Consider the following 15753-nt stretch of genomic DNA (forward strand, 5'->3'; position numbering starts at 1 on the left):
ACATCAAAAGTCAAAACCCCTGATCTGCAGCAGGAGATAGATTGTGGATAGCCCTCTCCCCTATCCTTATCCTTGAAAGGGTATATAAGAATGGGAAACCCCAAATACTGGCCTTGCCAATAATGGACACATCCCTTAAAAGAATGAAGAAGGAATCTAGCACGGAAAGTGTCTGTTCCAAGGACCAACATTTTCACACAGAGTCATGATGCTCATTTGGAGAACTAGTGCAGACAGGATGGGCTGAATAGCCTCCTCCTGACCCATAACTTTCAATGAGTTTATCTTATTAAGGATTGGAGTGCACAGTCACTTTCATTTCCCTCTGTAAGTCTGCCTCAGCTATTATAATTGTTATCACAATAAAAATATTTCTAAGTCATGAAAGCTATCACTGCATAATGCTCCAGAATTTTTTCCCTATTCCGGCAGGAAAGCTACGTAACCTACGAAGACCGTGTACGATTAGTGGGTGAGATTATCAGTGTGCTTGGAGCAGTCATCATCATTCTATTAGAGGTAAGTAATAGCCACAGCCTTTCTTACTCATTGACTCTGAGGATATTCGGCTCTTTGTCACCTAGTTGGGAGGTGACAGCCTAGTGGCATCATTACTGGGCTGTTAATCTCGAGACTCAGTTAATGCTCTGGGGCCCTGGATTCAATCCCTGCCCCAGCAGATGGTGGAATTTGGGCTTGATTTTTTTCTTTTAAATCTGAAATTAAGAGTCTAACATAACCATGAATCAATTGTCAGGGAAATCCCATCTGGTTCACTAATGTCCTTTAGGGAAGGAAGCTGCCATCCTTACTTGGTCTGGTTTACTCCAGACCCACAGTGATGTGATTGACTCTCTACTGCCCTCTGGGCAATGAGGGATGGACAATAAAGCTGGCCCAGCCAGGGATACCCCCATCCTATGAATGAATAAAAGATTACTTAGTCACCTAATCTGATTGAACAATGGGCCAAATTCTTCTGTTAAAGCTGTGGTGAGACTAATGGCAACCATTGCTAATGATGTTGTAAACCATACAACAACTTGAGGTGAAGAGTGGAAATGTAGCTAAAATCAAAAATCCAAAAGCTACTGTCTGCTAGAGTCATACAGCATGGGTACAGACTCTTCAGTCCAATTCGTGCAAGATGACCAGGTTTCCCAAGCTTATTTCTACTTTAATGATCATCCATATCATTAATTATGATGACCTGTATTAATTGCATCATCACTCTGCCTTGGCATAATTCACCATGATGAATTTTCAAAAATCCAATTATCAAGCAATGTTTTCTGCTGTGTTCCTCTCTGGTTAATAGTCTCAGGAAAATGCTACCTCACCCTTTGTCTCGCTGTTGAAATGCATCAAGTGAAGTCTCTGTATTTATACAGTTGATGCAAATTAAACTCAACAGGAAATCTTCTCCAAGTACCTTTTTAATGAAGTGATGTTAGACTTTAGGGTTTTTGTGGGGTAGGATAGTATCCGTATCTCTGTCAGATACAATCCCTACAGTGCAGGAAAAGGCCATCTGTACCAACAAATCTGAACCAACCCTGTGAAGAGCATTCTATTTTCCATGGCTAACCCACCTAGCCTATACATCCCTGGACAATTTAGCATGGCCAATCCACCTAACCTGCACATCTTTGGACTGCATGAGGAAACCAAAGCACCCAGAGTAAACCCACACAGACACAGGGAGAACATGTAAACTCTACACAGTCACCCAAGGCTGGGATTGAACCCAGGTGCCTGGTGCTGTGAGGCAGTAGGGCTAACCACTGAGCTACACCAAGGTTGCTAACTAATGAGCAAAGGTAATTATTGCTCATCAACCTTTCTGACACTAAGAACCAATTGGTACAAAGGTGGAGTCAGAGAGAGTGTCATACAGCTTGGAAACAACCCATAAGTCCAACTTGTCCATGCCAACTAGTCATGCCAATCCAACTCCCTTAAAGTTTTAATTGTGGAGATTTTAAAAATGCCGTTTTATTTCTGTCCCTTTTACCTGTCATAAAGCAATCTGTGTTTCCCTTCTAAAAACACATGCTGCAAATGAGAAATTAAAAGCAGAAAATTTTGCAAATATTCAGCTAGTCTGCCAGTCTCTGTGAATAACACAACAGGGTTCATGTTTCAAGCTAATGAACTTTCGAGAGAACTCTTGCCTTCTCTATATTTCTGCTTCTGTGTCTGATTTTACACTTCCTCCTCAGTCCTTGTGTGATTATAATTCTTCATCCTCTTTGATTCAGTAGCTGTGCAGTAAATTATCCTTTTGCCAGCTGTTGGTTTCCCTCAGTTTATCAGCTTATACTTTCAGCAACTTGCTGCACAAACAATTTCAAGAGCTAAGTGTTCACGGGCAAGTCTAACTAACAAAAGATGCTGTTCAATTCTCTTATTGCAACTAACCATGACTCAAGATATCACATGTTATAAATAGCTTTCACTTTGTGTCAATATGACATAAAATATCCAGCAGGACTATGAGGGGATTTGAATGTAAACAGACCAGCAATACCCATTCGGTCAAGTCGTCACATAGAGCCCATCACACAGGAAATCAGAGCATGATCATGAGCCAGAAATTGCTACTGCTGTAGCCGTAACCATGGAGCGTCGAGATGCACCGAGCAACCTCAGGAATGATAATGTTCAGGTCTGTTCGTCACAATGCAATAAGGACTTATAGAACTGGATCCTAAACTTGTCACCGTGTTCTGTCAGAACAAGCAAGGAACAGCCGAAACAATAGACAGCACCTGCATCGTTTCTAAGTTACTTTGTGACATTTGGGTTCGGGCTTGATTCCTGTTTCTATGGATCTTTGGTTCCTTTCCCTGTTCGCGTTTGAAATTTAACCTTTGAATTGCCTTTTTGTTGTTGGTGAACAGATTGTTCTCTCTTCTTTTGTAGAGTCATGACATATTGAGGTACGGACCTAAGGAATACTTTGGAAAAACTGCTCTGGGTGGACCTTTCCATGTCATCAAGTGAGTTTGAATGCTGTTTTCATCACTAAAGTTCTCAGTGATTGAGTCAGTCCTGAACCCATTGGGATGGGCATGAAGGCAAGTTGGGGCAATTCTTGGAGTATTCCTGTCTCCAAGCCAATCCAGGTCATCGAAATCAGGCCTGTCTGCTTGGAAACATCAGTAGCTAATTTGCTTAATTAACTACCCATTTGTAGGTACTGAAGGATCTTCTAGTGATGATGCCCTTCTTCCACCCCTCAAAAGATGGCCAAATGTGATTGGTGCCGTAGACAACCTCTTTGTGATCCTAAATCTCAGAGATCTGGAATCTCAGAGACAGCTGCCTAGATGGTGTGGGTACTAAATTCAGAAATAGTCCCAATCCTCAATTAGTCAGAATAGGGTGTGTGTGTGTGTGAGTGTGTGTGAGTGTCTGTGTGTGTGTGTGTGTGTGTGTGTGTGTCTGTGTGTGTCTGTGTGTGTGTGTGTGTGTGTGTGTCTGTGTGTGTGTGGAATGAAAAGGCCAGATATCTTTATGTACGAGAGGGCATATCTACTCAGTGAGATTTAGGCAAACATATCTAACATAGAGACCGGAAGCCACATACATGTGCAAGTGTGTTAGGATTGTGAGTGGGGATTGGGATTGTGTGTGGGGGTTCGGATTGTTGTAGTGTCATACAGGATTTTAAACAGGCCCTTCGACCCACCAGTCTGTACCAATCAACAAACACCAAGTTACACTAATGTCATTTCCCTATACTTAGTCCATTCCCTGCCATTTTAAGTGCTCTTTTCTTTCGAGCATCGGAGACTGAGAGGAGATCTTATAGAGGAGTATAAGATCATGAGAGGCATGGATAGGGTGAATACACTCAGTCTTTTTCCCAGGGTTGGGGAATCGAGAACTAAAGGGCATCAGTTTAAGGTTAGAGGGGAAAGAATAAAAGGGAACCTGAGGGGCAATTTTTTAACACAGAGGGTGGTACACATATGGAATGAGGTGCCAGTGGAAGTGGTTGAGGCGGGTACATTAACAACATTTAAAAGGCATTTGGACAAATACATGGATAGGAAAGGATTAGAAGGATATGGACCAAGTGCAGGGAAATGGGGTTAGCGTGGACGGACATTTTGGTCGGCATGGACCAGTTTGGGCCAAAGAGCCTGGCTCTGTGCTGTAGGACTCTATGATGCTATGATTCTATGAACTGGTCTATAATTACCTGGCAGATCCCCACTGTCTTTCCTGAACAACGGAACCACCTTAGCTATCCTCCAGTCATCTGCACTTCACCTGTGACCAGCGAAGTATGAAATATCTCCATCAAGGCTCCAGCAGTCACCTCCTCTGCCTCCCATAGCAGCCTGGGATACACCTCATCCAGGCCTGGGGATTTGTGCACCTTTATGCCCATTAAAACAATGATACCACCTCCTTTTTACTCTTAACGTGTCCTAGAACCTCACCATCCCAACCGAAATCCCCAAATACAGTGTCTTTCTCCTCAGTGAATGCAGGTGAGAAATATTCATTTTAGACCTCACCCAGCACCCTGGTTCCATGGCAAGCTACCCCTTTGGTCTTTAATAAGTCCCACCCTTTCCATGATAATCCCCCTTACTCTTAACATACTTGCAAAAAGCCTTGAGCTTTTCCTTGCTCCCATCTGCCAAAGATATTTTTTAGTTCCTCTTTGTCCACCTAATTTATTTTTCCATCACCCCACGACACTCTCTAACCTTTTAAGAGGCCTTCCCTATTTTTAATGTGCTGCAAATAGCATATGCTTCCTTCTTTTTCTCCACAGACCTCTCCTTGCCATCCAGGATTCCCTGAACTTCCTGCCCTGTCCTCCACTCTTCGAGGAATACACTAGCCCTGAATTCTCACTATACTATTTTTAAACAACTCCCGCTTTCTAAATGTAGACTTTCTACAAGCGTTGCTCCCAGTCTATGTTTGCCAGGTCCTGTCTAATGATTCTGAAATTGGCCTTCCCTCAGGCCAATTTACACACTTATCTTCCGCACTATTCTTATCTCTTTCCATCATGATTTTAAAACTTAAGAGTTATGGTCACTATCCCCAATTTGATCACCCAAATAACCTTCAGCCACTTGACTGGCTTCATTCCCAAGGATTAGATCTAGCATTGCACCATCTCTGGTGGAGCTGTCTGTGTACTGGTGCAAAAACCTCTCCTGGATGTACTTTAAAAATTCTACACAATTCCACTTCATCTGATCCTTTCGCATGAAGACAATCCCAGTTCATGTTAGTAAAGTTGAAACTAGATTTGATTCGATTACTTACAGTGTGGAAACAGGCCCTTTGGCCCAACAAGTGCACACCGACCCACAACCCACCCAGAACCATTCTCCTACATTTACCCCTTTACCTAACACTACGGGCAATTTAGCGTGACCAATTCACCTAACCTGCACATTTTTGGACTGTGGGAGGAAACCAGAGCACCGGGGGAAACCCACACAGAGAATGTGCAAACTCCACACAGACAGTCACCTGAGGTGGGAATTGAAGCTGGCTCTCTGGTGCTGTGAGGCAGCAGTGCGAACCACTGTACCACCATACCACCCACGCATATGACCTGGTTTCTCTCACACCTTTCTGTGATTTGCTTGCATGTTCCTCTACCTCCCTCTGACTGTTTGGGAGATCTGTAGTACAATCCCTGCAGGATAATCACTCCTTTTTTTATTCAGATCGCCTCAATGGAAGACCCTTTTACGACATCCTCCCTTATTACTGCAGTGATGGTTTCCTTTATCAACAATGGAATACCCCCACATCTTTTACTTTCCTCCCCTCCATCCCACCTGAACCTTCTATAGTTTGGAATGTCGAGTGCTAGTCCTAACCTTCCCACAACCATGTCTCAGCGATTACAACAATATCCTATGCACTGATCGGTGCTCTAAGTTCATCCACCTTACCAGTAAAGCTGAAAACAAAAAATGCTGGAGATCAGAATGGATCAGGCAGCATCCATAGAGAGAGAGCAAACTAACATTTTAAGTCTAGATGACTCTTCGTCAAAGCTGACGTGAAGTGTGGAGGGATGCAGTGCTGGGGGAGAAAGAATGCTGATAGTGCAGATTAAGTGATTGGAATGTGAGAAGGGTAGAACAATGGTGTGTCTAACGACAGGACTTCAAAGGACAGTTAGTCGCTATGGAGTTGGGTGAGAGAGGACATGGTGATAGAGAATATAACAAGTAAACCTTAAAGAAAGGGAAGGAATGGGAGTGGTTTCACAATTTGAAGGTGTTGAACTCAATAATGAGTCCAAAATGTTGTAAAGTGCTTAGTCTGAAGATGAGGTGTTGTTCTTCAAGTTAGTGTTGTGATTCACTGGAACATTGCAGCCTACCAAGGACAGACAAGAACAGGACGCTGTGCTAAAATGACCAGCTATGGGAAGGTCGGGTGATGCTCGCACACAGATCGGAGGTGTTCCGCAAAACTCCCTGCATTAAAATAGATACAATTTAGCTTTCCAGTTCTCCCATATCCTTTAACCTGTCCATGTCTTCTCCACCAACTGGACTGACCTGGCATTCCTTCTATATCTGATTGGATCTTGTTCCCGACTCTACATCTAATCTATGCCCCATCCACTGCCATTCAGTTTAAAATCTCCCGAACAGCATGAGCAAACCTCCCAGCAAGGATATTGGACCCATTCCATTCAGGTGCAATCCATCCAACTTGTACAGGTCCCACCTACTCAGAACCCACTCCAATGATCCAAAAATCTACAACCTCCATCCTACACCATCCCTTTAGGCATGCATTTATCTGATCTATCTTCCTGTTCCAATATCCAGTAGCATGTGGCACTGGAATAAACAAGAGATTACAACTTTAGTAGTCTTCCTCTTTAACCTACTTTCTAACTCTAAACCCCTGTCACGGGACCTTGTCTTTTTACCCATGTCATTGGTACCAACATGTACCACAACTGCTGGCTGTCCACCCTCCCGCTTCAGAATCATGTATGTGTTTATAAGAGTGAGATATGCTTCAGTGACACACTGCTACTACTTACAGCTCACTGTCCCATTCTATTGGACTCAATAGTCCCACACTGACTGGGTCCCACTGGTGCTGTTAAACGAGTTGTTATGTCTTAACCTGAGCCACACTGAAGATCCTGTCACTGGGTCAGTAATAATTAATGCTCACAGCTTTTATTTACGTCAGTCTAAGAAGAAATTACTCTGCATCTCTTGCTCTCTGTGTGACTATGTCCTTTCTCTATCTTGACTTGCCTTTCTCTCCTTCTCTTTCATATTGTCAGACAATACAATTCAATACAGCACATGAACAGGCCCTTCATTCACCAAGCCTGTACTGATTCTTAATCTTTATTGAGACCCGCTACTTACTGCCCATGTGTGGTATCTATCCCTCTGTTTGTCTCCCTCTCATGTGTCAATCAAGATATGCTAAAGTGTCTGCTTCCATCACCTCCAATAACAGTGTGTTCCTCACATTTCTCCCTTAAACTTTATTTCATAATTTCCTTCACTCTGTAGTTTGTGTTCTGTTTTAGTTCATCATATTTTTTAACTTGTTTTATCTTTTGCACATGCTTTTCTGCACTCTCGGTTTATTGTACTGTCTCGTGGTCTTTGACTGTTTCACATTCCTCCACTTCTTTCTCTCTCTTACAATCATTTCATTTCTCACTCTACTGCCTTGATTATGTTTTTCATTCTGAGTCAATTAGCCTTTTTCCTTTGACTCCCCTCTATTTACTGTCATGTCTTTTTGATCTACGTTTGCCTGATGTTTCCCTCTTTGTTCTCACCCTCAGTATCTGCTATGGAGTGCTTGTGTTGGCTGTGCTACCGTTGAGACTGACATCGACCCCTGGAGAGACCATCCCCATGTCCTTTGCACTTATCCTTGCCTGGTGTAATCTCTTGTACTTCGCTCGAGGGTTTCGCTTGACGGGACCATTCGCCATCATGATCCAGAAGGTAAACGGGAAAACATTTCTGGCCTTATAAATTATGGAAATGGTTCTCCTTGAGTATACGAGTTGGGAGGTCATGTTGGGTCTGTACAGCACATTGGTTAGGCCACACCTGGAAGTCTGCGTTCAGCCCTGGTCGCCCTGCTCTCGGAAGGATGTTGTGAAACTTGACAGGGTTCAGAAAAGATTTACCAGGATGTTGCCAGGGTTGAAGGGTTTGAGCTATAGGGAGACGCTGAATAGGCTGGGGCTGTTTTTTCTGGAGTGTCGGAGGCTGAGGGGTGACCTTATAGAGGTTTATAAAATCATGAGGGGCATGGATAGGATAAAGAGGCAAAGCCTTTTCCCTGGGCTGGGGGAGCCCAGAACTAGAGGGCATAGATTGCAGGTGAGAGGGGAAAGATTTTTTATCTCTCCACCCTTCAGGCACTCTGCCTGTATTCCTGATGAAGGGCTTTTGCCCAAAACGTCGATTTTACTGCTCCTCAGATGCTGCCTGAACTGCTGTGCTTTTCCAGCACCACTAATCCAGAAAAAGATTTAAAAGGAATCAAAGGGGCAACTTTTTTCGAACAGAGGGTGATTAGTATGTGGAATGAATTTTCAGAACAAGCAGGGGACACAGATAAAGTTACAACATTTAAAATCATTTGGATCAGTACATGAATAGGAAAGATTTAAAGAGATCTGGGTCAAACACAGGCAAGTGGGGCTAGTTTAGTTTGGGAAATTTGGTCAGCATGGATGAGTTGGACTGAAGGGTCTATTTCTGTGCTGTATGATTTTATGACTCAACCTGATCTACCTTTCTGTCTCATCTGGTCCAGTCAATCTTTGTAAAGAAAAGAAGATCAGGGCAAAGAATCAACCCTGGAAAAAGAACCCACTGATAATGTTTTCTTTCATGTTGACATCTGTTGAGCCTTTGAAACAATGGACACTTGTGCCACTACTCCCAAAATACTAATGTATTCAGTTCTGTGGCTTTGCTTGTGTAGCTGCGCATCATTAATGCTTGGCTGAGCTCCAAACACCACTGATATATTCAACTCAACAGAGATTGTTCACACCAATGTCAAGTGGACTATTGGCCTTGCTTTGACTGAAATTTTAGGAATAGTGAATAGAATTATCTTTGTGAAAATAATTTTGAATGTCATTTTTTTATTTTTCCAGTTTCATGAGTAAAGCATTCCAATGTTGTTATGGGTCCCCATTATGAACAATTGCTGAGGGATATGGAAGGGGTATAGAGTTGGCATGGTACAATATAATAAGCCATGAAGGTTGTGCAAGAGTCGTGAGCTAGAGTACACCGACTCAGGTAAAGAACTGAGCTGATGTCCTGATGAATAGAGGCAGGACCTGCTCACCTTAGTCTCCAGCTGCCTCTGCTTCTACCCAAGTCTGCCTCAGGGCGTAATGGCCCGGACTCCCAACCAGCCCACCCTCGAGCTCTTCGATTCCTCACTCAAAGATGAGAATCTGAAACAGTGCACTATCCAGGACATTGAGCTGCCTCATTAGTCTGAAACCCAGCTTCACATCCTTCATTATGGTCGAGGGAGATGATAGGCTGTCCATATCAATCAAATTTAGGAGAATGAGGGGGGATCTTATAAAAGCATATAAAATTATGAGGGAAAAGATAAGACAGAAGTAGGGAGGTTGTTTCCACTGGCAGGTAAAACTAGAACTAGAGGCTGTAACATCTAAGGTGGAGCAGATGGAGTTGAGAAGGGTTGTGAATCTGTAGAATCCTTGCCCAGTGTAGTAGTTGTGGCTGTGTTGTTGAATGTTTGTTTTTAAAGCAAAGATAGATAGATTTTTGAAAAGTTATGGAATTAGGGGTTATGGTGAGTGGAGCTGAGTCACAAAAAGGTCAGCCATGATCTTATTGAATGGCGGAGCAGGTTCAATGGGCCCTGCTCTTATTTCTAATGCAAAGTTCTGAAATGGTGAGGCATGTTACAGCAGGTCAGTTTAAATTCACCTTCTACCCACATGTTTCCACAGATAATATTCGAGATTATCCTGCCCTACTTGGTGCTGATGCTGATTTTGATTATGGGTTTCACATGCAGTGAGTATTCATTAGTTTGAAAACACTTGATGGTTGTGAAGAGCGCTGATCAAACATGGGTCTTTTGTTTTCTGTCTCGGCTGATACTTCCTCTTTTCTGGCTGTCAGCATTTCATCACCCCCCCCCCCACTCTTTCTGATCCTCTGTGTTTTTTACTCCCGCGAGTGCGATGTGGTGTGTTTGACAGTCAGCCCTCTCTGTCTCCAGGTACCCATCTGTCATTCCAAATCTTGGACCCTGCAAAGTGGGAGCGCTTTGTGGATTTCAGCACCGTCCTCTTCACCATCTACCTCCTCTTCTTCGGCCTCGTTAACATGCCCCTCAACTGGGAGGCGATCCAGCCCGACATGGCCCGCTTCCTCTACGCAGTGTACACCTTGCTGGCTTTTGCCATCACGGTGTTCCTTGTCATCCACATTATGGGTGAACTGATTCGCCAAGTGTCAAAGCGAAACGATGATCTCTGGAGGGCACAGGTAAAAAATTAACATGGACTCCCAGGGAGACTAGGATGCTGCTGGGGTTGGAGGGTTTGAGCTGTCGGGAGAGGCTGAATAAACTGGAGCTGTTTTCCCTGGAGCATCGGCGGGTGAGGTTTATAAGATCATGAGGGGCATGGATAGGATAAATGGACAAGGTCTTTTCCCTGAGGTGGGAGAGTCCAGAACAAGAGGGCATAGTGTGGAGGTGCCTATGTTGGACTTGAACAGACAAAGTCAGAAGTTGTACAACACCCAGTTATAGTGCAACAGGTTTTTTTGAAATCACAAGCTTTCAGAGCGCTGCTCCATTGTCAAGTGAAGAGGGCATAGGTTTAAGGTGAGAGGGGAAAGATTTAAATCAGAAAGGGCAATTTTTTCACACAGAGGGTGGTATGTGTATGGAATGAGGTGCCAGAGGAAGTGGTGGAGGCTGGTACAATCGCAACATTTAAAAGGCAGCTGGATGGGCACATGAATAGGAAGGGTTTAGAGGGAATTGGGCCAAATGCTGGCAAATGGGACCAGATTAATTTAGGATATCTGGTTGGCATGGGTGAGTTGGACCCAAAGGGTCTCCATGACTCTATGACCAGGGTTATTGCTATCAGTCAGAAAGCAAGAAACGAGCAAGGTTTTCTATCCCTATCACTATCTGTGAGCATTAAGCGAGAATACCAGGTGATCCACTCCAATGCACCTCACCACCAAGTTATTCACATTCATTGTACCAGCAAGATAGTTAATAGATCCAACTTCCAAGATCAGAAAGGAGGACAAGAGAATATTAGTATGGAAAAGCACTGATAAATCCCTTTTTTTTTAGAGAGCATATCTGCTATTTTTAACTGGAGTACTGATGAACTAAAACCAAGTGATGTGGCAGTTTGATATTTTCAGGAAGGTGCCAAGGTTGCTGTCTTGGCTTCCTCATGCTTGGAACATGCCTTCAGATGCCACCATGACTGCATTATGAAAACTAATTTAATAAATTTGGTGCAAAGCTAAATTATGTCAGAACTACCAGAAGGGGAGTTAGTCCAATCCAGAAGTCACTCCAACCTAGCTCTTGAAAAGAAAGGGTTCCCCTCCTCTCAGAATGGGAGAAAGTACAGCTTTCATATTGCACAAACACAGTTTTAATAAGTGTCCATCATTTTGTGTTAGCGCCAAATTGATAAAGTTGCAGAAATTAATTAAATTGCCTTTTGTTCTCAAAGCCAATGAGATGTATTGGATGGCAGGGAGGATTTGTTCAGTATGTCCATTGAGTAGCTGTGGACTTGTGGAGTTTGCTGCACTTCATATGATTTGATGAACAATTAGCTCATCCAGGTCAATGTGGCATCATCATCAATCAGAAGGTCTTTTGCCCGAAACGTCGATTTTCCTGCTCCTCAGATGCTGCCTGAACTGCTGTGCTTTTCCAGCACCACTAATCCAGAAAAAGATTTAAAAGAAATCAAAGGGGCAACTTTTTTCGAACAGAGGGTGATTAGTATGTGGAATGAATTTTCAGAACAAGCAGGGGATAAAGTTACAACATTTAAAAGCATTTGGATCAGTACATGAATAGGAAAGATTTAGAGAGATCTGGGTCAAACACAGGCAAGTGGGACTAGTTTAGTTTGGGAAATTTGGTCAGCATGGATGAGTTGGACTGAAGTTTCAATTTCTGTGCTGTATGATTTTATGACTCAACCTGATCTACCTTTCTGTCTCATCTGGTCCAGTCAATCTTTGTAAAGAAAAGAAGATCAGGGCAAAGAATCAACCCTGGAAAAAGAACCCACTGATATTGTTTTCTTTCATGTTGACATCTGTTGAGCCTTTGAAACAATGGACACTTGTGCCACTACTCCCAAAATACTAATGTATTCAGTTCTGTGGCTTTGCTTGTGTAGCTGCGCATCATTAATGCTTGGCTGAGCTCCAAACACCACTGATATATTCAACTCAACAGAGATTGTTCACACCAATGTCAAGTGGACTATTGGCCTTGCTTTGACTGAAATTTTAGGAATAGTGAATAGAATTATCTTTGTGAAAATAATTTTGAATGTCATTTTTTTATTTTTCCAGTTTCATGAGTAAAGCATTCCAATGTTGTTATGGGTCCCCATTATGAACAATTGCTGAGGGATATGGAAGGGGTATAGAGTTGGCATGGTACAATATAATAAGCCATGAAGGTTGTGCAGGAGTCGTGAGCTAGAGTACACCGACTCAGGTAAAGAACTGAGCTGATGTCCTGATGAATGGAGGCAGGACCTGCTCACCTTAGTCTCCAGCTGCCTCTGCTTCTACCCAAGTCTGCCTCAGGGCGTAATGGCCCGGACTCCCAACCAGCCCACCCTCGAGCTCTTCGATTCCTCACTCAAAGATGAGAATCTGAAAGGCCAGGAGAACTATTTTCGCATAGGGGCACTTTAAGACATGAGTGTTCCTTGTGCAATAGCAGGAGAAATAGAATCCAGGCAGGCTGTTAAAGGATAGACCCAAAACAGAGTTGAAAAGTTGGGGAATTGACAAGGTAGTTGGGTCTCTGTGACTATTTCCTTCAGAGAATTGGACCAAAAGTAATGGAGTAAATGAGTAAAGGCCATTTGGATTGGAACACTATGCATTGATTCTTTTGATGTTATTAGTTCCTGTGAATGACATTGCCAGTAATCCTACTGTATAACGTTACTGCTTAGTATGTTCTCTGCCTATTATTTTAGAGGAAATGTGTATTTGTCATTAATTAACATTCATATTAAAATAGAATGGAGTTTGATATGTACACATCAGGAATTTGTACAATCATAACACAAAATGTACTTCCTTGTCTTTGTCACTATCGCACAGGGAATCAGTTGCAGTGTTATTCCATTTCTGTACACTGTTCTGATGAACATTATTGCTCAGGATATGACCACAATGTTCACACTGGAGTATCAACAGTAATGGCCCCCAGGACTGACCCTAGTAAAGTGGAAGACCACCCAGACGGTCTGGCAACCACCCAGTATTGTGCAATCGCATTACCAGACCTGCTGACCCTCTTCAGTCCTGTCCATCTGATGCCAGACTGATGACATTCTTAACAATGGTGGACTGCGTAGAGAGAGTGGTTGTTGCCCAGGGTTGGTGTGGAGCTCGCCATTATCCATCTGGACACGAGAACATTTCATCTTGTCGTGAACCAACAGGGTTCCTGTTCCAGGCTCTATCCCCGGTTGGTATTTGCCTAGCAAGCACTGGAAAGGGTGTAGAACCCTCTGTTGTTTGGGTACAGGAGCTGATGAAGGTTTCCCTCTCCTGTGGATGCTAATGTTATGGTCCATTTGAAAGAGACCAGGATCAGGTTGAAACCCAGTTCCCATGACAGTACAGTGTTTATGACACTTTAACCTTTGCCATTAAAGCTATTTCCTTAATTCCAAGGTTGCTTCCACAACTCTTCTGCTTGAACATCGACTCCCGAGATGCCTGTTTCCCCGTCTGGGAATCTGTGGAAAGAAGTATGGTCTCGGAGACCGCTGGTTTCTTCGGTGAGTTTGAAGAGAACTATACACATGGCCTGCTGTGATTCAAGATGGCAACTCGCCAACCCCTTTTAGGGGCGATAGGAGCTGGCAATAAAAGTTGGCCCAGTCAGCAATGCCCGTGCCCTATGAGTGATCAAATAAAAAGACATACCTTGGCAAACAATTACATGGAGAATGCCCAGAAATGCACCAGCTTAAACGTATTTTTTCCGGGTGGTTCCTTACTCAGGAAGTCACTTCCTGTTAATGTCATCCATTGGGCTGAAGAGGAGAAACGCCTCCAAACCAAGCTAAGAATGCTTGGCCCTCAGACACTAACAATAACAGAATTATAATGGTGCAGAAGGTGGCCATTCAGCCCATAAGTGCTTGCACCGGTTCTATTGCCTACCACCTGCCTTTTCTCTCTATCTCTGCTCACCATTTTTGTCCAACTAATCATCCAATGCCCTTCTAAACGCTTCAATTGAACCTGCCTCCACCACATTTCCAGGCAGTGTGCTCCACACCATAATTAGTTGCTGAGTGAAAAGCTTTTCCCTCATGTCCCCTTTGCTTTATTTGCAAGTCACTTTGAATCTATCTCCTCTTCTTCGTTTTCCTTTTACGAGCAGGAACAGCCTCTCCCTAGCCACTCTGTCCGGCCCACACCCGATCTTGCAAATCTCTTTGAAATCTCCTCTCAGCCAGCTTTCTCTCTGAGAGACAGTCCCAGGGTCTTCAATCCATTCTCATTACTAACATTCCTCACCCCAGGAGCCATTCTTGTAACTTGCTTCCGTGCGATTGCGGATGTGCGCACATATTTCCAATAATATGGCTCCTTCATCTCACACAGTACTCCAGCTGAGGTCTAACAAGTGCCTGAGATACTGAGAATGGATGCCATGCATGTAACTCCCAGCTTACTTCAGTAAGATTGGGTTGGTTTTCCTGGGTCTTGCAGGCAACGAGAGAAAAGTTCTCAGTCCAATAGGAGTGAGTTCTGGTGTGGGGGGAGGCCCAGATTTTAAAGAGGTGCCACCATCCACATGTTTCCCTCATTAACTCACTGGCCCTCCTGTTCAAAGTGGTCCAGTGTGAGCCCTCCATATACTTCCTTTCCATTGTGATTAGTTGCAAACAACAGGGCATGTGAGGAGTGGTTAATGTACCATTGCCCCTTCGTCACCAACACTCCAATCACTTCAGCCCATCACATCCACACCAGTCAAAAATGACTACCTAACTGTTCTAATCCCATTGGCCAGCACTCAGCCCACACCCTTGCATGCCTTGGCACCCCAGTGTAAATCCAAATGCTTCTGAAATATTACAAAGGTGGCTGCCTCTCCCTCACAAGCAGTGAGTTCCAGATTCCCACCATCCTCTGGGCGACAAAGTCTTTCCTCACATCTCTGCTAAACTTTCAGCTCCTTACATTATATCCAAGCCAGAGTCTTTGATCCCATTGTCAAGGGGGTAAGTTTCTTCCTGTTTACCCTGTCCATGCCCCTCATAATTATAAACATCTCAATTATGTTCCCTCTCAGTCTGCTCTGCTCCAATCTCTCTCTTCATAACTGAAACTCTCTAGCCCAGGTAAAGTTCCTCGTAAAGTTCCTACACACCTTATCCAGTGCAATCACATTTCTCCAATAACATGGATTCCAGAATTGCGCACAAGA

At 43.6% G+C, this 15753-nt stretch overlaps 1 protein-coding gene across 1 annotated transcript in view; it reads left to right on the forward strand.

The window, feature by feature from the left end:
• Positions 1–15753, forward strand: part of trpv6 (transient receptor potential cation channel, subfamily V, member 6) — a 40201-nt gene that overhangs the window by 20391 nt on the left and 4057 nt on the right. Inside the window, exons 9-14 of the mRNA XM_072558212.1 lie at positions 433–519; positions 2926–3002; positions 7829–7994; positions 10007–10073; positions 10282–10550; positions 13983–14089. Of these exons, the coding sequence (XP_072414313.1) occupies positions 433–519; positions 2926–3002; positions 7829–7994; positions 10007–10073; positions 10282–10550; positions 13983–14089 (773 nt within the window). The remainder of the gene's footprint in view (positions 1–432; positions 520–2925; positions 3003–7828; positions 7995–10006; positions 10074–10281; positions 10551–13982; positions 14090–15753) is intronic.

This window comes from Chiloscyllium punctatum, chromosome 39 (genome assembly GCF_047496795.1).
Source record: "Chiloscyllium punctatum isolate Juve2018m chromosome 39, sChiPun1.3, whole genome shotgun sequence".
Lineage (NCBI taxonomy): Eukaryota > Metazoa > Chordata > Chondrichthyes > Orectolobiformes > Hemiscylliidae > Chiloscyllium > Chiloscyllium punctatum.